This window comes from Gymnodraco acuticeps, unplaced genomic scaffold (genome assembly GCF_902827175.1).
Source record: "Gymnodraco acuticeps unplaced genomic scaffold, fGymAcu1.1, whole genome shotgun sequence".
Classification (NCBI taxonomy): Eukaryota; Metazoa; Chordata; class Actinopteri; order Perciformes; family Bathydraconidae; genus Gymnodraco; species Gymnodraco acuticeps.
The window spans coordinates 1,534,604-1,562,374 of NW_022992130.1; the positions used below are offsets into that span (position 1 = coordinate 1,534,604).

General features: G+C 40.1%; 2 protein-coding genes across 3 annotated transcripts in view; both read left to right on the top strand.

Moving 5' to 3' along the window:
• Positions 1-3,960, top strand: part of myofl (myoferlin like) — a 47,425-nt gene extending 43,465 nt beyond the window's left edge. The window contains exons 41-53 of the mRNA XM_034203780.1: positions 293-448; positions 574-665; positions 801-971; positions 1,099-1,247; positions 1,822-1,961; positions 2,086-2,174; positions 2,251-2,346; positions 2,428-2,569; positions 2,687-2,786; positions 2,890-3,083; positions 3,166-3,275; positions 3,376-3,523; positions 3,661-3,960. Of these exons, the coding sequence (XP_034059671.1) occupies positions 293-448; positions 574-665; positions 801-971; positions 1,099-1,247; positions 1,822-1,961; positions 2,086-2,174; positions 2,251-2,346; positions 2,428-2,569; positions 2,687-2,786; positions 2,890-3,083; positions 3,166-3,275; positions 3,376-3,523; positions 3,661-3,699 (1,626 nt within the window). The 3' untranslated portion in view covers positions 3,700-3,960. The remainder of the gene's footprint in view (positions 1-292; positions 449-573; positions 666-800; positions 972-1,098; positions 1,248-1,821; positions 1,962-2,085; positions 2,175-2,250; positions 2,347-2,427; positions 2,570-2,686; positions 2,787-2,889; positions 3,084-3,165; positions 3,276-3,375; positions 3,524-3,660) is intronic.
• A 492-nt stretch (positions 3,961-4,452) lies between these two features.
• Positions 4,453-27,454, top strand: parga (poly (ADP-ribose) glycohydrolase a). 2 transcript variants are annotated; one of them, XM_034203802.1, is made up of 18 exons: positions 4,453-4,626; positions 5,224-5,292; positions 5,552-6,172; positions 6,310-6,442; positions 7,288-7,410; positions 7,518-7,598; positions 8,341-8,415; positions 12,282-12,374; positions 13,484-13,638; positions 16,942-17,021; positions 17,114-17,174; positions 17,414-17,489; positions 19,695-19,842; positions 23,619-23,697; positions 23,833-23,941; positions 24,358-24,457; positions 25,728-25,856; positions 26,505-27,454. In XM_034203802.1, exons 2-18 carry the CDS (start codon positions 5,264-5,266, stop codon positions 26,684-26,686), a joined length of 2,274 nt encoding a protein of 757 aa, XP_034059693.1. In that variant the 5' UTR covers positions 4,453-4,626; positions 5,224-5,263; the 3' UTR covers positions 26,687-27,454. The 2 variants fall into 2 exon arrangements, with proteins under 2 accessions (XP_034059693.1, XP_034059692.1); XM_034203801.1 differs by having other exon boundaries at positions 4,454-4,626; positions 5,221-5,292; positions 26,505-26,792.
• The last annotated feature ends 317 nt before the right edge of the window (positions 27,455-27,771 follow it).

The window sequence follows — 27,771 nt, forward strand, 5'->3', positions numbered from 1 at the left end:
GCCCATTGGTACACATGGGTAAACACTGCTTTGGATGCTGTCCAGCTACTTTTCTCAGCCTTTGTCTGCCCTCTGGTGGATAATTTATGAAATGAAACAGTATTATTTATATCACCTTCTGATTGGTATGTCTGTGAGGGGATATTTAGCTTCAGTATGTAGTACCTCATTGATGTAACAATCTATAATTACCTTGTTAGGAATATGGTCTGAGGTTCCTGTGTGAATGTTATGAGCTTGTATAAGAGAGGTTATAGGACTAACAGGGCTGTCTTTTTTCGGGTATATACAGGGCTCATTCAAGATTTACCCTCTGTCGGATGACCCAGGGGTGCCAGCTCCACCCCGCCAGTTCAAAGAGCTTCCTGAGAGCGGACCGCAGGGCTGCCTTGTTAGAATTTATGTGGTGCGCTGTCTTGACCTGCAGCCTAAGGACACAAATGGCTTGGTGAGTATTAAATAAAGCTGGAACTAAACCACCATCTTGGTATAGTTACAAATAATTGAGTCACAACAGTCCTAGATGTATGAAGATGAAAGATCACTATAGTTACTTTTTTTCTCATTTTTCAGTGTGACCCATACATTAAGCTATCACTGGGAGGGAAAACACTAGATGACAGAGATCACTACAAACCAAACACCCTTCACCCAGAGTTTGGGAGGTGAGACAGTAATGAGTTCATCCTACTGACATTTTGTACATTTTGTATTTGTTCAAATGATTACTGCCAGTTTGAAGTTAGTCTAAGAACAGAAAGAAGCAGGCTATGCATCATTTGTCGTACATTTTTGACCAGGATGTTTGAGATGTCCTGCTTCATGCCTCAAGACAAGGACCTGAAGATTGCTGTGTATGACCATGACTTACTGAGCAGAGATGAAAAAGTGGGTGAGACGGTCATCGATCTGGAGAACAGACTCCTGTCTCGTTTCAGGCCCTGCTGTGGCCTGCCTCAGACCTACTGTGTGTAAGTATGTGCTGCTGCAGTACAGCATCTGCAGTACAGTGGATGTATCAAGACGTCGGCCAGGGAATTCTTTGATTTATTTTTGTTTCTTGAAGACAAAGCCATAACATCTATAATGTTGTTGCAGCTCAGGGATCAATCAGTGGAGAGACCAGCTGAAGCCGTCGCAGATCCTGCAGAACGTGGCCAGAGTGAGAGGCGTCCCTCCTCCACGCATCGAGGGAGATGGAAGCTCGCTCTCTTTCTCAGGAAAAGAATACCACCTGCACGATTTCGGTACTGCCATTGTCAAATACCGTAGAATTATACTGATATCTCAATGACTAAGTTTTGATATAGAAAATATCTGAGCAGAATGCTTTCCAACTAGTATGAAAGTACGCTGGAGTTGTATCTTGGCCTAAATATGAACCTGTATCTACTAAAGCACTGGGTTTCAAAGTCTAAGACTGGGCTTACCCTCAAACAAGTGAGTTAGTTTACTTCCTCAGTTTGCTGTATTGCTGAATGCATATTGGAACCACGTTATTTGATCCTTTAGACACAAAAATAATAATTAGGCCAGAAAACCAACAAAATGAATGATTTTGCACAGCACTCTTTTTGAGTGCTGTGCAAAATCATTCATTAGTTTCTAACTGTAGCAAATTACACACATTGAAGCTATTCTACCTTACTGTATGTGATTTTCTTTTAGCTATACTATAGTAACAACAAATTACATGTGTTCACTTCCATTCTCTGAGGCTCCCTTGAAACAGTTTGTAGTCCGCCTCACACTTTTGACCTTTGTTATACTTTACACTATACTTTCTTTCTTGACCTTTGTGATGTGATGTGCACTTTGCAGAGGCAAACACTGCGATCCATCCACATTTAGGCCCAGCCAGAGAGAGGCTGGCCCTGCATGTACTCAGAGCCCAGGGCTTGGCACCGGAGCACGTGGAGACCAGAACCCTGTACAGCTCCTACCAACCTAACCTGTCTCAGGTTAAAACATCCCGAATAACACTACATACATTTTTTTTTAAATTAGAGGTAGCAAAGATATATAAGTCATATATAATGCTTTTTAGAATAAACATTTTAGAATAAACATTTTTCCTAACCACAGGGACAGATTCAAATGTGGGTGGACATTTTCCCCAAGAGCCTTGGTTTGCCAGGTCCCCCATGTGATATCACTCCACGCAAAGCCAAGAAGTAAGGAACACTTGACTAAATATTGATTTATAAAAATGCATTTAAGGATAAAATATAACAATATTATTTTTAACAGGTACATGTTGCGAGCCATCATTTGGAACACAACAGATGTTACTCTGGACGAAACAAGCATAACTGGAGATAAAATGAGTGACATCTACGTTAAAGGGTAAATTACACGCAATACCCTATCCCTTCATTTATTTATACTTTTACCATCTACTGGACTCAGGATTACCATGTTTTTTAGATGGATGCTGGGTATGGAAGACAACAAGCAGAAGACTGATGTACACTACAGATCTCTGGATGGGGATGGAAATTTCAACTGGAGGTATATCTTTGAGTTTGACTACCTGCCTGCAGAACAGCTGTGCGTGGTCTCGAAGAAAGTGAGTAAGATCCTGGAGCAGGAAAAAAGCATCACATGATTGTTGTGTCATATTTATATATTATTATTGTGTGCTGATGCAGGTAATTTTCTAAATAAAGTGTTTGTGTTTTTACAGGAACACTTTTGGAATCTGGACAAAACTGAATTTAGGATTCCTCCTAAATTGATCGTCCAGATATGGGACAATGACAAATTCTCCATGGATGACTACTTAGGTTAGCATTATGATTAACCCCACACAGAGGGAGGCCTAGATAGAGATGTACAAAAGAACAATAAAGGACTAATTATAACTTCCCATTAATATTTCTGTTACAGGTTCACTTGAACTGGATCTACTTAATCTGATCTCTCCTGCTAAGAGCCCAGAAAAGTGCAGCCTGAAGATGTTGCCTGGTATGGCAGGCTCAGTCTCCACGAAAAAAAACCTGCCCAACTCACTCTTCTCCCAGAAGTCTGTACGAGGCTGGTGGCCATGTGCTATCGAGCAGGATGGGAAACATGTGCTTGGTGTATGTTTATGTCCTCTGCACATTCCATAGTAAAAAAAAAAATCCTGGATACTTTTTAAGATTTTGTTTTCAAACTCCACAGGGGAAGGTAGAGATGACACTGGAAATAGTGGAGGGGAAGGAGATGGAGGAGAGACCTGCTGGGAAAGGCCGAGATGAACCAAACATGAGTCCCAAACTGGATCCACCCAAGTAATAAATCAGAGTCCTTTAAACATAAATAAATTATGAGTTTGTTGTTCTATGAATTGTTTAATGTTAACTAATGTTGCTGTCGTTCTCCATTCAACAGCCGGCCTGACACGTCATTCTTCTGGTTTATAAACCCTTGCAAGACCATGAAGTTCATCATTTGGCGCAGATTCAAATGTATTTTCATTGCAGCGATTCTTCTTCTGCTGGTTTTGTTGTTCCTTGGGATCCTGTTATACTCCCTTCCTGTAAGATTTATTGGTTTACTAACTAATTTACTGATTTGAATAATTCTAAAATTTAAATCATGTTTTTTTCCCCATCAAACATCATTCCTATGGATTTTTTATTCTGATAGACTTAAATATGTTTTATATATCCACAGAACTACATCTCAATGAAGATCGTGAAGCCTTTCGCCTAAGGAGCACTGCAGAGAAGCTGTCTGTCTCGCTGCTGCAGAAACCACAGTCCTATTTACTGTCACTGACCCTCAGAAATATGCACTTACGCAGCATGATATCTAGCATTTTACTCACACATAACCACAACCAATGTATTTGCACTCTCATTATTGCTTACAGTATTTTTGTTTTGCCAATCATTTCTCATGTTCACATTTAGACCAAAAAAAACCAATAATGTCTATAATTATGTATTTTTAATAAACTGTGTTTTAAACAAATTGTTAATATTTTTGTTATATTTTGCACACATTTGCAATGAATGAAGCTATGGAAATGATCTATCTAATTGTATAAGAATATTAACATAGGAAATTCCGATACTGTTATCAACATTAAGTAATATCAAAACTAAGCACACATTTGGTTTATAATAGGATATTTACATATCAACATTGTAGTTCACTAGACCTAATTAAAATACTCCAAAGACATTCCTCTGTCTTGCAAAATGTAACTGTTACATGTTGCAATAAAGAGAACATGGAATAGCAACCAACAAAAAAAGCTCAGTAAAAAATAATTTATCTCAACGTCATACATACCCCAAAAGTAATACAATATAATTAATTTGTACCTATTGTGGCTATTTGTTCTTACTTTTCTCTACTACATGACATCAATATTTACTTAACGGTAAAGCCAGTTGCTAGGATACCGACTCGTGATCCCGCCTCTTGCTCCATAAAACATGTCCTGATTGGTCGTGATGCTCCTGCCGTAAAGGTGCAGCAGCTGCCTGGAACAACGAAGTGAAAGTAAACCAAAAACCGGATCAAAACATTTGGAGTGTTATGTGGTCCGGGAGAAGTGGCTGGACATTATAATAAATACATAATTATGTATTGCTTCTAAGACCGATGTCTTACACAAGGAGCGGAATGCATGTGAGTTGTATCTCTTTGTTTTACTGGACCCACTACTGCTAGCTTGATCAGGTTGAATTGCGTTAGCACTACAGCTAATCTATAGCCAATCAAAGCTAAGTTAGCCAAAGGTGACTTGTTTTTTTGTTCTGTAAAATTAGTTTACTTCGACGTTGTAAGATACTAACCAGATCCATTGTAAAGAAATCAATAATAGCCAAATAACTACTTTGAACAGTGACGGTTATGTTGAAAGCATACTGTTGTTTATGGTTGGTTAGCTAGCTAATTGTAGCAGTGTTTTCTTAGCGTTTAAACAAAATGACTGTCAGACAACTGACGACAAGGCTAAAGGCTAAATGGTCGCAGAGATTAAGATATAAAGGTGGGACAACAACTCTCCTCATAACCTGAGAAAGTGGAGCAAACACACAAACAAACTCACCGCCTTAAGTTTTCCCTGCTGTTCGTACCAACGGTTTAAGTGTAGCTTCCGTCTGAAACCAGACTGTTTGTGAGGTTCGTTTAGACCTGCAAATTGGCAGTATATAGCTATATCCTAGTTTTTGCATGCATGTCAAAAGCTTGTCAACATGAGTTATTTTCTTTCTCAAGCAGCTATTGAGATCTATAATTCGTCTTGTCTGACCTGTTGAATATGGACGAAGGGATGGATTCTCAAACAAGGTAAGGATTAGTTAAGATAAGGATCTATGTGTGTTCAAGCTTTTCATTCAAGGCTGAACACATGCTAATGCCTTGTATGATTTTCACTAAGTATGTTTTTAAGTAGGAAAATGGATATGCACAGAATGTACTTTTAAACGTTGAACTCTTGAAAAGGGAAGTTGCATAATTTAGATCTTAAGTATACATATTGTAAATTGAGTTTGCTAAAAAGACCCAAGACCTTGTCTCACTTTGTTATCTCTCTGTCCTGCTGCAGTGTGACTGCTGAAGTCCAACCAGAGGGTCCTAAGAATGATGTCCCAAACACAAACTTGACAGATGGAAAAGATGAACTCTTTTGTGGACCACAAAAGACTGACACTTCAAAAGACTGTGCACAAATGGAGAACTCGCAAGATGGCGTAGCATCTCAGACTTCAATGGACTGTGGCTCAGCAAGTGGGCTCGATGAATCCACCCCTGTAGACAGCGGGTGTCACTCAACTCAATCGCACTATTCTGATGGACAGAAATCTAAGAGGTCCACCTCACCTGGTCCTCACCCGGTTAAAACAACCTGTGTTTCTGCACACTCACCAAATCCAAAACTCACCCTCCCTCTTAGTAGTAGTCCCATGAAAGGTGTCAGTACACCAAGTGATGTTGAGATGCTGAGCCCAAATAGCCCTATCTGTAAAACCATACTTGTCAACAGCTCTGCAGAGAAGCTTCACGATGGCAGTGCTTGTGCAGAGGACTCTAGCTCCGCGAAGGAATCGCAGCAGTGTGTCAAAGACTCTGATTCTGAATGTTCTGTCAAAGAAAACCCCAATCCGGTTTCCACTGGAACTGAGGATGCTAAGATAGCTGGAAGCCAGTCAGATGAACCTTCCAAAAGGTACTTCTATTTATTACCTTTTTATTTTTCTGATTAGTGAATCACCTTTCCTGTTGTGTCCTCGCTCTGCTGTGCTCACAATGTCCTTTACTAATTGTGTGTGGTATACTGACCTGTTCTCTTTTTGTTATTCACAGTGTGTCATTGGCATTTCCAAACATGGACAAGCAATGGATGGGGACACCCATAGATGAGCTGAACAGAATGCCCCGGTGTGCCCCTTCTCTGTCTCACCTAAAAGCAGTACCTGACCACACAGTCACAATCAGGGTGAGGAAACAGCCACTTGTATTATCTTTGTTCTTTGTTTATGGTATGTTGTGAAGAATACTGCAGTCATAAAATAAGTACATGCATGTCTGACTGGTCATTGTGTGCATTTGGTGTTTTAATAAGAGATAACAAGATAGGGAAACATGGGAGTGAGAGTGAAACCTTCCTCCATTATCCCCTCAGGGCTTCCTGTCAGTAAAGCTCCTATCACACTGTGTCCTCCACTGCATGTCCCAAAGGAACACTGTCTCATGGCTCTGTAGCTACTTCGTGCCTTACTATCAACCTATCACTGCCACCCAAGCTAGATTCTCTCCATTACCTCTTATATCACAAGAATGCTGGCATTTCTTATGAATGTTTTTAGAAAATCACATCTCTACATTAAAATCCGGACACCTAATTGTCATTTGTTTAGTCAGCCAGCAAAGGTACATATCATTTTAAGTAAAAACAAGTGTCAAACTTAAATTACCATTGTTTATGCATTTAGGTTGCATAAACAATAATGAAATAATTAACAGGGCAAAGTGACTGACCTCTTAATTTCACATCTACAATATCTATGTATTTATTCATATTCATGCATTCTATTTTAGTGATTATTAAAACTGTACATATTAGTATCATATATGTCAATTGTCTTGCTTTGTTTGTGAAATGTGTATCTCATGATTGATAGCTCGACTTCTACTGCAAACTGAATCTATCTACAGGTACAAATAAAGTAACCTAAACCTTAACGCCATAAGATTGAGAAGTTAATCAAATGTGATTTATTGTGTTTTTATATAAACTTTTTTTATATTTTGTTTTTCTCTTACATTTTGTTTCCGTTTCAGACGGATCTCCTCAGAGAGGGACAGGTCCCTGCTTCATACCCCAGCAAGTTCAAAGATGCGTGGGATGATATGTCCGTGAAGATGCCCTGCTCTGAGAAGAGTCTGTTTCCTATGGATGCTGAGGTATTAATGTCCGTCACAGCTGTGCAGGGTTTTTAAAACATGCCAGTCAGTGTACCTACTCGATGAATGTTGTAATCAAATCAAGTGTAATTTGTTATCTCATGTAGGGTGGAGGTGGTGTCCAAAGTCGGTGGGAGCTGATCCAAACTGCCTTACATGGAGGGTTCAAGAGCTCTCTGGATGTGAGGGTAAGACAACTGTGCTGAGCTGGATGCTGCCGAGTTAGGCTGAACATACTCTGTGTCTGCACTTAAACAGGTTGATATGCTAAGTTACTTTTATCCATAGTTTTGAAGTCTTCACTGAAACACCAAAGGTAAGGAAAGAGGCTAACTGCCTCTCCTTGCCACTCTATTGGCAAACATCCTCATTATGCATTTCATCCCTCATTATCTGATAAGAAGTAGAAGCGTTGGCTCCAGCAGTCACACACCTTTGTTCTGGCTCCTCCAACTCTCCATGATCACATACTATGTGTTCTAGTAAAGCTGACCTGTAGTCACTGCAGTGATAAGTGACTACAGAGAGAGATATGGGTGACATAAAGATTAATAGTAATGTAGTGAGGACACGATACAATTTCAAAACTATCTTTTTATATGTAGGCTTTGTTTTAATTGTAATTTTGTTTTAATTTGATTTAATGTTTATTTAAATAGGGACAGGTATGTGCATTTACCAAAACTATATGGAAGAAGTGCTATGTTATTATTTCAACATGCAGATACGGATACCTATACAGAATCTATTCCATTAACAACCACATGGTGGCAGACTTTGCAACAAATGTACACCCTGTGTTAAGAGAAGCCTTGTAACCTGACAACTGCTGGTCATTTCTGCCAGATAGTTTCTTATATTTAAGCATGGTCTTCTTTGGATAAATAACTGAATAAAATATGACTAATGAACTGTTTTTCTGGTTTACAGGATGCTATATTGAGATACAACATAGTCCATGCAAAGAAATGGGACTTCACTGCGCTCAACCTTCTTTGCACAGAGGTAAGCTTTCAAAACATGAATGTGAACTGCTTTTCGGGGTCTCAACACAAAACATTAAGTGGAAGGATTAAAAAGGTTTCCCTACAGCCTGCTGATCATAATGTATTGCCAACACATTTGTATAAAATGCATCTTTGCTGAACATAAAGCATATTGAATTAGAATACATTCTGAAGGTGGGAAAACATTTTTATTTGCTATTAAACAGGCTTTCATATGTGTCTTTTAAGAAAAATGAACACCTCTTCAGTGAAATGCAGCTCATTGTGTATCACCGCTCTGAAATGTAGCCCCTGTGAAATATTCTGGAGGTTTTGTTTAACTTAACATGATTTTAAATAAGTCTTAAAAAGGTACCTGACTGAAGCTAAAGACGATACTAAACTAGAGTTGCTATTGGAACAGGAGCCTGCTCTCCTCTGTTTGACTGCGAGCCCATCCGTGTGTTTCGTACCTGGGAGTCTCCTAGGAGCAAATACGCTTCACACAGTTAGGACAGATGAGCACAGAGCATGGCGGCAGCAGCTGTTGCAGGTGAACCTGGGGAATGTCTATGTTTTCTTCTCTTTCCATAACAATTATTTTTCTGCTAAGATAGTTAGGGACTCTAGTTACATACCTGTTGTCAGAAAAAACTTCTTCCCATGTGGGATAACAATTTCTTTCCTTATCATACAGTTATTACAACTCTTACAACAATATAGCATTTCCAAGGGAAGAATCAGTCCCAGTCCTCTTGTAGAATTTGTTTTCCCGAAATCGTGTAGACACATCATTAGTTTAACTGCACGTCTACCGGCAGTGTATTTACTTTGAAGTGAAGTGACTCAAAGTGGAGCGAGACGAAGTCAGAGCAGACCAATTTCTGAAAGAAGCCTAATTTGGAATCTACATTAAGTAAAGCATTTAGTAATGTCCTTCTCTTTCGTAAGTTGTCTTGGTTTGAGCCATTAAGAACAAGGTACTTTTTCGAATGGAGCTCATGCATTTAAGTGGTATTGTTTCAGACTTGTTACGGTCCAGCCAGATTAATATCAGAACGTGATGTCCGTCCCTTTATCGTTGATTACTCAGCTAAATCCAGACCCTTTCAAAGTGGTCTCTTTTTCTTTTTTTTCTGCTCCCTGAAATCATTTCTCAGAGTAACGCAGAGAGCTCGGTGGATCAATAGGCAACTCAGCCTTTTTTTATAGCTTAATCCAATTTAATTAAAAGGTCCCATTAAATCTGTAAGGATGCTCAATAAAAGCACTCGCCCTTCCACAAGTCTATTTCGTCAGCGGGTCTGCTCACGACTCTGAGCACCGTATTTCCCGTATTTCATTCCTGCTGAGGCGTTTAGCCAAAGAGGATGATGCTTGCAGGAAAACTACAAGTAAAGGTTTGAATATCAAAAGGGAATAGCACTCAAAAAGTAGATATGTGCTGTAATTAGCAAATGAATGAAAGGAATATGAATACATGCCTGTGTGTACCAATACCAAATGCCTACTGGTAGCTTTCTATCATTTACATTTCTACCAGTTAATGAATGCAGGATGAGGGAGCGTTGAAAGCACCCTGCCAACACATTGAGCAGGAATGATTAACAGCTGCCATTCACAGTAAATATGCATGAGTGATATATCTTTCCTACAGAGACTAATGTAGTGAAGAATCACATACACTGAATTGTTTAGCCATTCTTTGGGCAACTCATTTGATAGCTAACAGGCAAAAATCATTTTCACTGCTTCTTTGCTCATCCTTTTTTTTTTAAATGTTACTTCTCTTTTCCTCTAGTTTGTGCTGAGTGTGAATCCTAACTGTTGTCCTCCTCAGCCAAGACCACCTAATTAAATCCGTTGCAACGTTTTTGCAGCACTGGTGTAATTGTCACGAGGCACATTGCCCCTGAGCCGGTGATTGACACTCCGCTCAACGTGTAATAGCCATAGGGGGGAAAAAAGAGTTATCCAAATTAGGGCTTGTCTGTAAATTGTCTTAGTGTTTCTCCCCTGCCAAATGAAACTGTCACTGTGTCACTTTCTGAAAAATGTCTGAGGGCTGAGCGGGAAAGAGGTCCAGGAGTGAGTACAGCTGATGTTTCAATAGTACACACACATTCAGGAGCAAGACAAAAGCACACTATCCCTCTCATTCTGTGCTTTATTATTTGTTTTGTTTCTATCTCTCTCACACAGGGATTTAACAAATGATTGAAATGTTTGTCCTGAATGTATTTAAAAACATTCTTTACCGCATCTAAATACAAACGTGAAATGAAGACAGGAAATGAAAATAACTTGTAAGGAAGGCAGATTGTAATCAATCATTAGCCTTTGCATTAGTAAATCATGACAGTCCTGCTTCTAGTCTGTCAAATGTATTGATGTGAAAGTTGGTGTGTGCAGCCTAACTGTGTATCACCATGGAGGTCGGCTGCTGTGGGGAGGATCCAGTTTCATCCTCCCGCCACATCTCCAACCACCATCTATTAGTCCCACAGGAGCGCTTTATGATGTCTGCCAGCTCATTACTTCTGACAGCATTTAGTCAGACCGGCTCTGCAGCCATATAAATGCCCCCCAGCAGAATGAACCACCAAAGACTTCCTGTTGAAAACCAAGCCATCCTGCCACTCTGTCCACAATTGGTCATTTGCATGTGTTCCAGAAGGTCCATTTAATCAGCGCAGGCTCCTCTGCTTACCTTGATAGAATAAGGCAAGTGATTGATCACAGTGACATTCGAAGCCAATACACTCATAAGTGATTGCGTTGTAAATCTGGGTCTATGATGGAATAACTGGGTGTTTATATTAGAGGGAATTGCAGATGGATGCTGAGGTAAGCTATAGGCTGAAGTATGGATGCCTCGTCGGTGGCAGGCTCGCTCCCCGATTGATGGTAGTTTCTTCTGAAACAGGTTCTGTGTAGTGAGCGGCTCTGCAGCATTTCTATTTCTTCCTTCCCCGCTGAAGTGTTGGGATTATTGATATCTGAGGAGTGGGAGTTCACCCAATAAAGCTCACCGACGCTGAGTTTTCTTGTTCGAGATGAGAAAATTGAGCATCTTTCCTCAGATATTGTTTACTGGTATTGGGTTACAACCTCAGACCCGCAGTCAAACAATTATTAGATCATTTAAACCTTTCATCTAGCAGTTGGCTGTTTTTCACTATTTTTAAAAAAATGAGTTTTTTTCTATATTCTCTTTTATTTATCTCTTGTTTTCTCTTTTTATGTCTGTGAAGAACTTTGTAAACTTCTTTTTGAGAAGTGCAATATAAATAGTTTAGTAATGTTATTACTCAGACAATTCATAACTCTAAAATAAATGATTGCCCTTATTAAACAGAAAAATTGCATGTGATCTGTTTTCAGTATGAGATGACCGACGAAATGAATGTTTGAAAACTGAAAGGATTATTTATTGTGAAACTATGTGTACAACATAATCTCTGAAGCAACCTGTATAAAAGAAATGTGAAACACTAACGAAACAAAACACGCAGTATTTGGACGGGAATAACTAACAATGTAAAGATACATCATGTTTTGTCTTCAAATGTTTTCGTGTTTGTTGTTAGTATTACTATTATTATTGTGTGTCTCACTTTGGTTATCTGTATGTTTGCTGAGGGGGAATGGAGGCAACTGACAATTTGATAGCAAGACATTAACTGTGTAAAAAAACACAATTATGACTTAGAATGTTGGCTGGAAAAATGAGTGGTGGGTAAAGCTGGTGTGTCGCTTCAGATCTAATCCGTCACTCTGACTGCTGGCTCTGAGTTACTGCCTGCCTAGCTATGCACTCAGCTCTGCAGAGATATCCCATTTAACAAAACGTCGGCCTGTGTGTTTCTGTTTTTTCTCCTCCAGTGTCTCGAGCAGTCTGAGTTGGAGCAGCTGTTTGCGACCACCCTGCCAGCCATGGTTGACCTTGCTCTCAGTGCTCCTGTCCTCTGCACATTGGTAAGAGTAAGAGGTGTTAAGGGGTTTTACTGGAGTTGTTTAAGGCCATATTCAGTGGGTTTACAAAATGATCAACAGTGTAAAGGGAGAGGAGAGGCAAAGTATTACATGATGGATGTTAAACACGATCACCTCATGATTTACAACTGCTAGATAATGAATACCCCTTTTGGTCCACATCAAGAACTGCTTCATTAAAAAGAGAGCGCTTTCAGACATCCATCTGATGTGTCATGCCTGTTCGCTTGAGAAAATCCCTCTTCTGAAATGTAAAATCTAGTCTATTTCTTTCTATCTTCCACACTAGCTCTTCGTCTACCTCCGAGCAATATGTTTTCAGATACGGGGCACTCCCTCTTTTTTTCTATTCACATTAAATAAATGGTGCTGATCTATGTCACAGATGTTTTAAATGTCATCCCCATTTGTCTTCATCTTCATTCTCTGTCGTCAATTATAGCAAAGGCAAACAAATCCTAACATCTATATTTTTGTAATTTAGTTATCTACTCGGGGCCTCTGTTAAATCAAATAAACCTAATTCAGCTCCCACTCTGGGTGGGCATGTTAGGAAAATCCCTGTGGCTGTTACTGGAGACGGAAACCAGAGGCAGAATGTCAGCACTGCTCAGGTTTAACCGAAGGAGGAATTTCTTATAGATTTCACCTCATAATCATCTGTAGCGGTTGGATTATGAAGCTTTCTGACTCTCCGCTTTGTATAGCAGTATTAAGCGTCAAGGCTAATGTTTATGTGTGTGTTATTAGAGCCTGTATTGATCTGCTAACTGGGCAGCCTTGGGAGGCTCTTTAGCCCTAATCAGTGAAGATGGATTGGCCCTGTGTGTCTGTCTGAACGAACCTCGGGGAGAGCAAGAAAACCAGGACCTTAATTACTACCACCCATTTACCTAATGGAACTCTCCTTGTCTCCTCTGCTTGCTAGATTGCTAAACTAATTATCTAGCCCCATTAGCCATCAGACCCGCAGTAGTGCACCCACGTAACCTTGTGTGTTTCTTATGCATCCTTCCTTGTCCTAATGTTTCCCATTATGATCTCAGGTTTGGTCTCTGTTTCACTTTTTCTCTCTCTCTTTTACCTCCTAGCCAATTCCCTTGTTGAAGTCCGGGACAAACCACTCCCTGACTCTGTCTCAGGAGCAAATAGCGTGTCTGCTTGCCAACGCTTTCTTCTGCACATTCCCCCGACGCAACTCCCGCAAGTCGGAGTACTGCAATTATCCTGAGATCAACTTTTACAGGTAAATGCACACCAACCCAGGCAAAAAGAGAATGAAGGGACAGCAACTCACAAGGGTAATTTAGTGAGCTGCAGTCGTCCCATGAGCCTTTGCAGACTCTGGGTAATTCATTACTCTAAACAGAAGACTGAATAGATCTGAGACACAGATATGCTTCAACAAGAAGGGTGCAATGTTGTTGGACACAAACACGATTGGAGTCATTAGTATAATTATGCGTTTATTTGATTAACAGGGTCAGGATCTCTCGAAATGTGTACAACAGTGTTTTTACCAATAAGTTGGCATCAAATATATTAAAATTAGTATTATTTTTCAGTTAATTACAATAATCTTTTACAAACTGGTAGAATTTTAATTAATTAGCACACTCCTACCATTCAGAGGAAACTGATTTCCATAAGGGGGCACTACTGCCTTGAAAACATTTGATTAGATGAATTCCATTGCTTAGGTTCAACTTATTCTGTGTCCATTAAGTTCACATATCCTAACATCAATGTTTCTTTCAAAACAGTGGGTCATTACAAGATAAACTGATTGGATCTGGCCATTAAACGCAGTTAAAGCTTGTAATATCTAATAAATGTTGTCAAAGAGCATACAGGATTTTTTTTGATGTTCCTGATTGTAAGATTACGTTGTGTGCTGTAACTGCCCGTCACTTCAGGCCTTGAAGGTGGATCGTGGGCAGAAGCCCTTTGAGCTCCACCTTGCTGTTGTGTGTTTTGTTTGGGTGGGAGATCCAGAGTAGGAGTGTTAAATTGGTGTTCTCTGTTTCTACCTACTCGGAACCAGTGGTCTGTTTGGAAAAGCCTGGGATGGCTAATTGAAACAAATTGTATTGATGTACTTTTATTTGAAAGGGCACACCTGCCTATCTGTCTCTGGATTCTCATAATTTGGAGGAGTAACATCATTTGCAACAGAGGGAGGTGATGCATGATTGGTGTCAGGCCCAGACTGTAGAGTACACAACCTCGGCCTTAACTGTTGTAGCGTGTGCAGGCGGCAGCAGAGGGTGTGGCAATATTGCCCCCAGGTAGTTTGTTATCACAGTTTTCACAGTCTTTAAGTCTTAACTCTGTCTTAGCTTGTTCTCTGTTGAGGAACCACTTCATTTATGTTGTTTGTCTTATTTTGCAGCTCAAGACACTTGGTATGAGCAGCAGATGATGGTAACAAAGTTGATAGGAATGAGATGGTGTTGCCATCTCTAGTAAAAGAAGTTGTGGTCTGTAGGTAACTCAGTACACACTGGACATTATCCAGATATCACATCAACTCAGTTTACCTGTATTTCTTTCCTCATTAGTTGTGTAAATGGTAATGGTAAATGGACTGTACTTTATCAGGACTTTTCGTCCCCTCGAAGCGCTTTACATACTACGAGTCATTCACCCATTCACACCTCATTCATGCAGAGCAGTACCACTTGCTCTATGGAAGCTAACATTCATACACATTCACACACCACTGGCCATGCCATCAGGAACAACTTGGCAAGTATCTTGCCCAAGGATACATCGACATTTTGACTGCATGGGCTGGGAATCGAACCCTCAACCTTCTGGTTGAAAGACGACCGTACTCCCAGTCGCACTCGATGTGTAATCACTTCATGTTTTTTTGTTTGACATACTACAGATGTCAGTTTTTTCAATACCTTATTATGATGGTACTTATACTCTTTGAAACATAACAAAATCATTTTAATATTCCCTGCAATCTGCATTGGTCCTAACTGATATCCAGAGTCTAATTGGCCATCTGCTCTCCCATGGGTTTCGGCTGTTTTATTTTATGAAGGGATGGTCATATTGATTGGTTCCACGTTCCCCCCTTAAACTCCCTCTTTTTGTATCTGAACCTTAATCGTACTTTCACAATCAGTCATCTGTATGGGAGCATGATGTCTGCCTCCACATCAACCGTAGTGGCAGGCTAAGTGAAGAGGCATCTGTAATAATGTAAGCATTGATTCCTTATGTGGGGCTGGCTGCTTCAGAGCCATGCCAGCACATGGCTGCCTTCACTTTCAGCATTTCTGCCGACAGTGAAATACAGGAAAGGGCAAGAGGGGAAAAAGTCGTGGTGTTTCTGAGAAGATGAGAAAAGACAAGACAAGACAACCACTGCAGTCTAAAACGGGCCCTGGATCGTTAATGGCCCTCCCTTTCCCCCCCCTGTAATTGAGGGAGTGTCCGTCACTTTGCTTATCGGCAACAGTAGTGCTCTGTCTTGGACAAGCAGAGCAGCAAGCAATCTGCTGATTGCTGTTTTGGCACAACTGTCAAGGTTTGTCCTCCGTTAAGTGATGGATAGATTTGAGTTAGAGGAAAGAGGGCGGGCTTATCTCTTTAGTTTATGTTTTCCTCTATGAGAAGAAAATTACATAAGCCTGTTGAACGGTTTAGCCAAGAATGAAAGCTTGTTATTAAGAAATAAATCCTTTGCTTTTGATTCTGACCACTAGATGGCCTACCCCATTTGCTAGAAAATCCCTTATGGTAATGGTCAAACTGTCAGAAATGTTGTCTCCTGGTGTACTTTATGACACTGGAAATATATGACTGAATCCTTTGTAGATGCCTTTCTCTCTTTTAGAGAGATGCGCTTTTTGGTTATTCTAGAGATTTCACCTTCCACCACAGTTTCTCTTACACTATCTCATAGGCTTGTAGCCAAATTGAGACTGACGGAAATGGGGTGAGTGGGGGACTTTGCAGAGCTGTATAAGGAAATAGAAGGAAAAACAGCAGTGCACTAGTAAGGCCTAGTAAATGCCATGTTTTCCCTCACTAAAGGCCTTTAGTATATTACTTTTTCTGTTTATTTGACCCCTCTGTTCTGGATCTTGGCAGAAGGGGGAGGGAAAGATGAACGCTGAACTGTGATTAGTCATCAGCTTAGGTCCCTTTTTTAATGGACGGAGAGCACCAGTATGGGGTGGTTTTAAGCTGTGCTCTCTCTCTCCCTCTTACTTTCTCTCCCTCTCGCTCTCTTTTCCCCTTCCTCTGTCCACCCTCGTTTTATGGTAACTGAAGAACTGAAACATGGCCTCAGGCAGCGCCATTGTGTGAAGGATGGAGGTAGATGGGAGAGACATCGTGCCAGTTTAAAAGCTTGACCTCACTTATGACATGTTGTGCATTGAGCTAGAGATAATGACTGAGAGAAACATCCGTGCCTCATCTACTCAAACACATTACATTCTTATTTTACATGATAAAGTCAAAGTTGCTATTTGAGATGTACAAAAGTCAGTATCCTTCTCAAAATCCCATTTGCTTTCTTTTTCAGGTTATTTGAAGGTTCTTCACCAAGAAAAATAGAAAAATTAAAAACTCTGTTGTGTTACTTCAGGAGAGTAACAGAGACAAGTAAGCAATAATGATGTCTTTTTTTCTTTACTGCTCCAAGTTTTTCAATTTATGAAAATATTTTGATGAACATTGTCTTTCTTTTTCTCAAGAGCCCAAGGGTCTTGTCACATTCAAAAGACAAACAATGAACACTCCTCCAAACTGGGAAAGGTATTACTCTTTATTCCACTCACAACCCATATTAAAGGAGATTTGTTTTTACAAATGAAAGCTATATTTTGTTTTTCATATACAGTGACACTTTATTTTAATTGTAACAAAAATGTAAACATACCCACATATCTTTTTAGTACATACACTCTTTGCTGAATCATGTTATGGCTTCATCCCTTTAACATTTGGAAATGTATTTTGTGTTAATGAAGTTTGTTATCCTCTTTTTTGTCAAGTTCCCAGACTCAACTGAAGCGCCTTCATATCACTTGTGAGGGGACGATTGAGGATGATGGATACGGGATGCTGCAGGTAGGAATATATTTTTTTCATTTTGAAACAATTCCTTTTTCTAACACCAGACTCTGTCAAAAGAGTTGGCTGACTTGATGTAGCATGCCTGTTTTTATACTTGTTTGGTCAAACCACAGACATGACTCTGACTCTCACCATGCCTTATGTTAAGCTTTCAAAAGTCAGAGACTGCTTGTCTGAATAGATGTCAACCACCAGCAGGAAATCAAAATCGGTTGTATGATTTCTCTGCATATCCGGGAAGGTTATTGTTTATATTTCTGCATTGATTCACACCGTCTCCCCAGTGTTTCAGGAGGGCTGGTGCATGTTTTACTCGAGCTGACAGCTGATGTATACACATGAGTAACTCAGAGAGGAAAGGGTGGAGGAGAAGACCCTGGGGTGGGGGATGAGGGAGAAAGAGGTGCAGGGAGGGAAAGATGACGAGAGTAAGCCTTCTCACGGGGGCGACCCGGTGGGCCAGGAGTCCTGCAGCCGGATTGATGGCTACCAACGCCCAAGCTGTGTGTTGAGTTTTGATAGGGCAGAGTGGGCTGTCATTCTGTCAGGAGGTGAGATTGAAGGGTGAGGTTAGGGGTGAACCAGTGAAGGAGGTGAGGACTTAGACAACATACACACATGCACATACAAACACACTCACTGTCACACAGATTGACGTAGCTGTGGGCCAGTGAGCAGAACCCTCACCCCTGACAGGCTTTTTGAATTGCAGCGTTGTGATTGAATTGACTGTCCTCTTATCCATGGCACAAAAACAGAAAGTGGGCCTACATGGCAAAAAGCTCCAGTATCACATCACAATATTTTGGTTAAAATGGCCAAAACTCCATTTGGGAGAACTTTGTATTCATACACATCTTATATCAAGGGATAGAAAAGTCTTAGTGGTAACAAAGGCCAGATTTGATTTAAAACCATTTCAACATTGCCTAGTTCTTTAAAACCAGGGATGTTGTTATTGTTTTGATGGTGGGAGAAAATATCTGTGCTGCATATCTTTTTTTCTTTAGGCTATGGCTTTGTGGGGAAAATTAGAAGCATGTGTTTAATTTGAGTACAGATAGTTTAGTCATTATGGAAATTGCTTTTGGAAATGAAATCATGCCAGTGCTGAGTTCAAGGATCTAAAAATCAAATAATGAACCTTCACAGGGAATGTCAATAGATGTATCCATAGATTTATCCCATATCCCTGTTCAACATTCAATGTAGATTTTTATAGATTACATTACATTACATTACATTACATTACATTACATTGCATTTAGCTGACGCTTTTATCCAAAGCGACTTACAATAAGTGTGTTCGACCAACAAAATACAACTTGAAGAAAACAGAATCATATAAGTACATCAGGCTTCATAGAGCCAAACATTTCAAGTGCTACTCCACTGGCTTTAGATAAGCCAGTCCTTTATTAGTATAAAAATGCTTCGTTAATAGTTCTATCGCTCGAAGTGGAGTCGAAAGAGATGAGTTTTCAGTTTGCGCCGGAAGATGTGCAAGCTATCTGCCGTCCTGATGTCAATGGGGAGCTCATTCCACCATCCTGGAGCCAGGACAGCAAACCCACGTGTTTTCGCCGATGGGAACTTGGGTCCCCCTCGCAGCGAGGGCGCAGCGAGTCGTTTGGCTGATGCAGAGCGTAGTGCACGCGCTGGGGTGTACGGTTTAACCATGTCCTGGATGTACGAAGGGCCAGATCCATTCGCAGCATGGTAAGCAAGTACCAGTGTCTTGAAGTGGATTCTAGCAGTTACCGGAAGCCAGTGAAGGGAGCGGAGGAGCGGAGTAGTGTGGGAACATTTAGGAAGGTTGAAGACTAGACGAGCCGCTGCATTCTGGATGAGCTGCAGAGGTCGGATGGCACATGCAGGTAGACCAGCCAGCTAGATATTTGAACTATCTCATGTACGTTGTTTTGCTACGATTTCCTGATTTGATTATTTACAAGCAGGAAGCAGAGCAACGATCCTCTGACATTTATCCATGTTAAATGTCCACAGTGGGTGACGGATAATAAGGAGCCTCTAATAAAGTGATTTGTTCAAATCACGGAAGTGACAGTAGCTAAACCTCAGTTCTTCTCAACTGCATTGAACAGACAGGACAATACGTTAATGATTTGTTTGGTTGTGAATTTAAATGAGGAATTGAACATTTCTTCCGTTCATTTTCTAATTATATGATTTCATTAGGTGGACTTTGCAAACAGGTGTGTAGGTGGTGGTGTGACCGGACATGGACTGGTCCAGGAAGAGATCAGGTTCCTCATCAACCCTGAACTCATTGTCTCCCGCCTTTTCACCGAAGCTTTGGAGTTCAATGAATGCCTCATTATCACAGGTACGCAGTCACACACAAGCATAATATTCAACCCTCAGTTCCTTATTTACAGCCTGTATAAGACTCTTGACTTTACTGTATGCTTATTTTATTTGACTCAATCTGTTCTTTTCTGTTTGTGGTTTCCTTATCTGTTGGTTGAAAAATGTGATAAACCGAAATGTATTGTCAACCAAAGTAGAGTTGTGGCTGCAGATGTACAGAGATGTCACGTGTCAGCATAAAAATAACTGGTGGGTGAAGAGTCAGCACCTCCTTCCAGTCTGAGGCTGTTATACTCTGCCAGATAATGCAGGGAACTTCCCCCATTGGGATGGAAGCAAGTAGCTACCCAAAGTAAAGCACTGAAAGAGTTTAGATGGAGCATCAGTGAGAGCGTCTGCAGTGTTTTAGGCTTTATACTAAACTGATTCAGTGAAAAGGGAGCAGAACGTAATGAGTAGTTAATCAAAGGTCCAACCCTGACCCTATTTTGATCTCTTAGCAGTTTGTGAGCAAAATAATGTATAATGTAATATGTCCTTATACAGAGACTAGATATAGGACAGGTTATGTATAGGTTTGAAAGGATTTTAATTAGGGCTGTCAAGTTAACGCAAAAAAAATGTAACGCCACTAATTATTTTAACACGATTAACGCATGTGTATTTTTTTTTCCTCGGCCGCCCCGTAATTTCAGAGCGCATCGAGTTTAAAATACCATCTACAAGCTGATGCTGACAGCAAAAACAAAAATCACTTAAGCCCTGCGTGTTATGAGTGCGCCACGGACCACCACGATACCTCCTGGAGAATCATGAATTAAATACATTCGCTTACATTATAAATGATGGTCGGGTTGCATTTTTCTGGAACTTGTTATCAATGTTAATGTTAGAAACTACACTGTGGTGATCTATTACGAAGTGTTGCACTCATAACGCGCAGGGCTCGAGTGATTTTTGCTTTTGGGACTCGGGTTTGAGTCCAGCATGAACTTGTTTGTTATTTTCATGTCGATGCACACTGAATATTATGTAGTTTTGAATAGAGGATTCCTAATATTGTTTGCCGAGACCAACATTAATGACCCATCAGCATTTTAAAGTCTAAATATCCCATGCAGCAATGACATTTCTGCTGCTAGCTTTGCAAAACGAGTTAACAGTCACATCTTATCTGGATGAGTGTTGCAGAATACCGTTTTTATAAGGGATACATGTGTGTGTAGTCTTTCATATTAAACATGATCGCTGGTAGATAGCCACAGTAGTCGTCACAGTTTACCCTGGGCGGGTCCAGGGTCGCTAGTAATGAATAAGGGTTAGCGTCCATACATACTGTGCAAATACTTTTTCTAATCACAAGCAGGAAGTAAACATGGGTACAATGAATCTATACAGAACAAATAGGCCCAGATGTATTGTGCTACAACACAAACAACTCTGAATGAGGTGTACATTTTGTTTTCTTTCTTTCTACTGAGTTGAAATGGAAAAGCCATTGCATTGATTCACTTGGGACTTCCCAGTTATCCTTAATTTCTCTTCAGCAGAATTGCTCTATTTTTCAACTTCCAACTCACTCTGCTTGGGTCAACCTTTAAGAGTTGCACCCTCTCACTCTCTCTCCTCCTCCTCTTCTGGTCATCCTACCTTCTTTCCTGGCTCTCAGGTGTACCTCGCCCACCTCTGGTCAAAGTAAGGGCAAGCAAGGATTAAAATCACAGAGGCACGGATTTATTACTGGTACCCCTTATGCACTTAGTGACCAATAACTAAAATATAAACATATATAAGTCGATTCAATTAAATACTTTGTTGATTTAAATGTACCTCCATCATTGTGTTTGCAGTGTCATTGTATGTAGAGCATGAAGACGTTTTATCTCATTGCCTACTCACCATTACGAAATAGGTCATAAATATGATCTTATCATATTTGTTTTTATTGCCACTTTATCTGGCTTTGCAAATAAATATTAAACAATCACTTGTCCTGCTTTGGTGCCTGTATTTCGCTAGGACATTAAAAGGAGCCTTCAGATTTGCCATTGATGACACAAGAGGCATCATTAGCCGGTTTGAGGAATCCATCCGTTTGACATGAGGCATGATTTTATAACTCGGCGAAGCCTGCAGAAACTCAAACAAAAATGGCTGTGTGTTGCTTGTAGGTTGGAAGAGCCGAGTAGTAGAGAAACAGAAGAGCCAATGTGGTGTTATTGGTCATCTCTTTCGTATGGCGCCATGTTGTCTTCTTTGAAACTCCCATCTCTTCCAAGTCACCTTCAGTGGATAGTCCGTCCCCCTCCCTGCCAGAAATCATTCTGCCTCCCTCCCTCTTTCCCTCCTCCTCACCACTTAACTTTATTACATTTGGACAGAAAGGAATTTATTGCCCAACTAAGGTCATCGCTCCACTAATGGAATGGGCCAGTTACGCCACAGATTCATTGAAACCTTGCAGAATATTCCTTGCACGCATTAAGTGTTTGCTCTTAAAGTCTAGGCTCCATTTCTGGACTCTTTATATCTGTCTTTCTTCTTCTTCTTCTCCTTTCTCCTCTCCTGTCGAGTTAATCATATTTCGTTGTCTTAAGAGGTGTCTGAACATGGGTCTTCCTGTGCGTTTGAGTCTTGTGCGTCGGATCGGTTTGCGTACATTGGCGTTTTCGAATGGGATGGTAGAGGCCCACAATGTAATCAGGTGATGGAAGCCTGAATGCCAGGAGCTTTTAATGGGCGGTTGCCAGGATAGATATGATGAAGGTGAAGGAGGAGGAGGACAGCTCTGTTGATTGTGAAAGTGATATTGGCAGCCTGTTGTTTGATGATAGGAGTCGCTAGTGTTGTAGAAAGTACTTAATTTGACTGGAGACATTTTCTTTTGGTTTGCTCAGCCAAAACTTTACCGAGACACATCATTCTTTTTTGCCCAATTGCACGGTCATTGTAGGGTTATGCCCTGGCTCAAGTACAAGCCATTAGCTTAAGTCATACTTCGTAAAGGCGCGAAAAGAAAATCATCCTTCAGGCTTTGACTTCAAGTTTTGGCAGATGGTGCATGCTCGAAATTAAATGAAGCCATTTATGCGAAGGTAAAAGCAACGTTTAATTACTGCTTCTTCAAGAGATACTTCTAAAGAACGACATTGAGAATTCCTTTTAAAATAGTTTTGATCATTTCTTCAAGTAGCATACAAAACTCTGCTAGTACTTACAGTTGAACCTCTTAGGGTATATCACGCACGTGTTTAACACCTGCTCTCCACTGAAGTGCAGTGAAGTTACATCATATTTAATGCATAATGTATGGAGCTTTTATAGGCATACGTTTTAGAACTGAGCACAGCTGTATTTGTAATGATGAAATATTTCGTTCTCTAATGCTGAAGCACATATCAGTAGACATGATAAAAGGCTATCTTCCTTATAAGAGATGCATTGTCAGTTCATGAATGATCGAGAGTTTTTTTTAATATTTTACAAGCATTTTGATATTGATGCCAAGGTTAGTTTCTTCTGTTCTAACCACTTCTTCCTATTATGGCTGAAAGCTTTTCATTTCAAAACCCAAAGCGGATTACTTTTTAAATCAATGTTTTTTTTATTTATGACAATCCAATACATGCTGGTACTGTGTACTCACATGGGGAGCATAGAGAGCACTAAATGTGATTTAAGAAATAAGTCGCTGAAACAGATTTAGCTCTACTGTGTGTTCTGACTGCTAAATAGTGAATAGTCTAAACTAAATAGTGTTTAATTTTCTTGATTTTCTTTCCTGTTCTGTAGGCACTGAACAGTACAGTACATATTCTGGCTATGCTGAGAGTTACAGATGGAAGGCCAACCACATGGATATGACTGCCAGGTATTTATTCCTAACACAGTACTGTTAATATTTTAAATCATCTTTAATATAGTCATAAACGTTTCGATGACTGATGGGAGGACGTTCTCAAGTCATTATCAATCAAATCTGTAATTGCTTTTATTCTATTTTAAGGGATTACTGGCAGAGGCGGTGTACAGAGATTGTGGCCATTGATGCTCTGAAATTCAGACACTTCCTGGAGCAGTTTCTTCCTGAGAAGATGACCAGAGAACTCAACAAGGTACGAGAGGGACTAATGTCCTTGTCTGGACAGTGATTAGATTATATGGGAATCTAGTTGGTAACAAACAATATTTAACGTTCCTCAAGCATAAATGTCTTTGTGAAAGGACACAATACAATTTAAACTCTGCATACTTTTGTAATACTTTGTATCTTGGAAAAATATATTGTTGTCAGTATGTGACAGATGGGATAGACCTGAACCTTTCGGTATTTTTCACAATAATAATATATATGTGTTGCTTGCAGTTCAAGTTGATGCATACGCCTAAACAGGGTTACTTTTGCTTTTGGTAGCCTACAAGATATCCTAGTAAAACATTATAAAAGTCTCTGTTATAATACAATATTCACTGTATAAAATTCATCTTCTTTCTTCTCCCATTCCTCTTACTCCCTGTGCTTTTATCCCAGGCATACTGTGGATTCTTCAGAAACAACGGCAAGCACCTCTCTGCAGTGGCCACAGGAAACTGGGGTTGTGGAGCTTTTGGTGGAGACACCCGGCTCAAAGGTATCGTTGGCAAAACTACAAACATGGATTCAAATAGGGCACATTTAATTATTGTGTGTGTATAGCAAGAAGTGTGAAGGATTTTAATAAAAAAAAAAAAAAAAAAAAATATCATATATGAAAGCTGAAATGTTACTCATGTTATAGGTCAGCAGATACATAAGATTGCTTATATTAAACAATAGTTAAATAGGTCAGACAGGGTCAACCATTCATCTTTAGTCTTTGTTCCGGCCATTGAAGCGCCTGCTGAAAGACAACCAGCAGTCCTGCTTATGGACACTGTGCCACAGATGTTGGTCTCTCCCAAACTCCTCTGGTCAATTAGTAGCTCTCCCAGGGTGACACTCAGCCGTCCCTTCCCTCCCTTTATTGATCAGCTGACAGATATTTATGTTTTCCATTAAAAGGGCAATTGATTACAGGAAAGGGACACCATAAATCCAGGTTGACGCAGGTCTCTGTGGGTTTACACAACATCACTCTTCATATGAAGGGGCCCCTTTACTGTCCCCTCCAGTGCGCCACACTGCAGAAATTCCGCAGTTAGGTTCCTGGTCAATATCCTAACATCATTCAATAACTGTAATGTTGTTCATCCATGAAGACTGCTGCCCTCAAAGCCACATCTCCACATAGATATCCTGCAATTTGTATGCAAATGTTATTGGAGTTACATGGGTATGTTTGTGTACATTCTTTAATGAACAGATCCACTAGACTTGAAAAAGTCCCAAAGGATAATATTAGCTTCTGGGGACTCCCGCCCATTACCCCTGAAATTAGCATAGCGGGTAATTTTAGAAAGCGATAACTGTATTTTACATTATAGTCCCGCAGCTGACTTGAGATGTGGTAGTTAAATAAGACGAGCTGTTACAATATGTTGTAAAGATTAGGGACCGTTTGCAAATAATGTTTGTGCTGTGTATTTAAATCTGGAATCAATATCCATTCTGTTGAATATTTCAACGGCTTAAGACCTAATTTGCAAGGGCTAAAAGATCGAGTGCCGTTGATGAGGCTATGCTAACAGTGGTGGATTATTTACTCTTCTGATACAAATTGCTCCGGTCACTCGTGTTCTTTGTTGCCTGAAGCTGCACCTCATCCAGCTTATTGACCAATTACTTAGTTTCCTCAGCTATTTTACAGCATTCAATTACACATTTATGATTTCGTTGTGAAAAGGAAGGATACTAATGATGCTAAAACGGTATATTATTGTTGCCTGGACTCCCCTTTAGCGTTCTCCTTCTCACTTTTTCAGCGCTGATCCAGTTGATGGCTGCGGCAGAGGCTGGGAGAGACATGGCTTACTTCACATTCGGAGATGCTCAGCTAATGAGAGATGTTCACACAATACACTCTTTCCTCACCGAGAGACAAGTCAACGTTGGTAAGACTCGCACACAAAACACCATTTTTTTGTTAGACTCCCGTCCGCCCTTCTTCTGTTGAGCTCTTACACTAAATTGCATAATTAAAAGGAATGGAGGCTCCTGAGGCCCGTACAGCACGCGGAGGTTGTCCTTGCTGCCGTCATTACAGGGACAGTACGCATAAATAACAGAAGCCAGTCCATCTCAATGTTAAGTTATTCCACCTTATGGGCCATTTCCTTTTTCCTCAGCCTATCCATTCACCCTCAGCTGCAGAGTGGATTACCGCCTGAACTGACCCCAGCCTCTCCCCTCCCCCTCTTTTCATTTTTCTTCGGCTGACATTTATTGAAGCCTTTCAGAGAAATTCCCCTCTAGCCATCCATTTCCTAAAGTGGGGCTACAGAGAAAAAGCTCACGGCCCGGTGTGCGTGTGTACGTGCGTGTGATTTATAAATGAGCCTGAACAAGCTTTCATTTTTCTTCGTTTTTTTCTTTCTTTCCGTTGCATTTTCTGTCCCTCTAGTTTGCTCGTTGACACTCAAAGAACTTTCACTTAAACCCTGTTTTTATCTCCCTCCATATTCCTCCTCTTGACCCCTGCACCCTCCCCTATGTCTCTCTCTATCTCCCCCTCTCTTCACCTCTCTCCTTTACCCTTCCAGGGAGGCTGCACAAGCTTTTGAACCAGTACTCCAGTTTGGTGTGCAAGAATTGCCGAACGACTCGACCCGACGTCACTCTCTACAGTTTCATCTACGAAAAAGTATCTTCCCCTATGGCCGCCGATGCCCAGGACTCCACAAAGGATTCTGGGATGTCCCCTGTACCATCGGACACTCAATAACACGGACAGAGGACACTTATCCTCCCTCCCCCTGTCTCTACGTGTAAAAGAGACTCTAGGTTCAAAAACCTCAAAATGCTCTTCTAACAATCACTTCTTCTCTCACACACACTCCCTTTAAGTTTGTGATCCCAACACACAAACTATCAAATCACTATTTTGCCTTTCTTGTTGCTGGTATTTTAGGAGCTGCGTAGTATGTCGCCAAATGTGGGAAAATGTTTCAGAGACGTATAGCAATAGTAAATCCTGGTTGCTGTTAGGCCTTTCTTTAGTCTAAATATGATGTGGATTATTCTTTTGGTTTAACACTAATTACAAATATGGCCAAATACTCATCATGTGCATGGTAATGAACACATTTCATTATTAAGAATCCATAACATGATGATCTTCCCTAGTTATCTTTTCATATTGGTTTTTGCTACTTTTCTCTTCTCCATTTATCATACCTAGGCAGTGGTGAGATTCCTGAATGCAGAGAGATGATGCCATACTGTGTAGTCTATGCATGGGTAACATTTATTTATCAAATACACTGCTCTTTTAATATCCCATAGGATGTTTACATATACTTATTGTCCTTATTTTAACATTAATCTAAACTATCAATAAAATGTCATCTGCATGAGATTAACCTCAGATAAAACATATTTAATTTATGGTCATTTTCATCTTCAGACCTTAAGTTCTATTCTGAACTTAATCAAATATATTCAGTGTTAGCTACTGTATAAACAAATAAAGTTGGGAGTGGAAATAATTGCACGCAAAATGTTATTTTTGTTAATGATTTTACTCAACATTTACTTTTGGGATATTGATGTGTTTTTATGATTTTCTGATTGACAGTATGGATTGTGGGTTCATAAATAAAATTAAAGACTGTAAATGTACTGCATAGTACTGTACTTTAGAGTTTTTAGGCTGTACGCTTTACTATAATTTCTTAATTAAAGTATGCAGAGGAATGGTATTCCTCTGCTCACATTAATATAATTGACTGCCCTAAAAGGAAAACTAGCAAAAATAATTTTAGCACAGGCTGTTTATTGGTTGTATACTGTAACCTCCGTTAACAAACA

Coding starts and splice junctions, on each gene's coding strand:
- parga (XM_034203802.1), top strand. CDS start 5,264: ATGGACGAAGGGATGGATTCTCAAACAAG. Junction 5,293..5,551: donor GGGATGGATTCTCAAACAAG/GTAAGGATTAGT, acceptor GTCCTGCTGCAG/TGTGACTGCTGAAGTCCAAC. Junction 19,843..23,618: donor TGAATGCCTCATTATCACAG/GTACGCAGTCAC, acceptor CCTGTTCTGTAG/GCACTGAACAGTACAGTACA.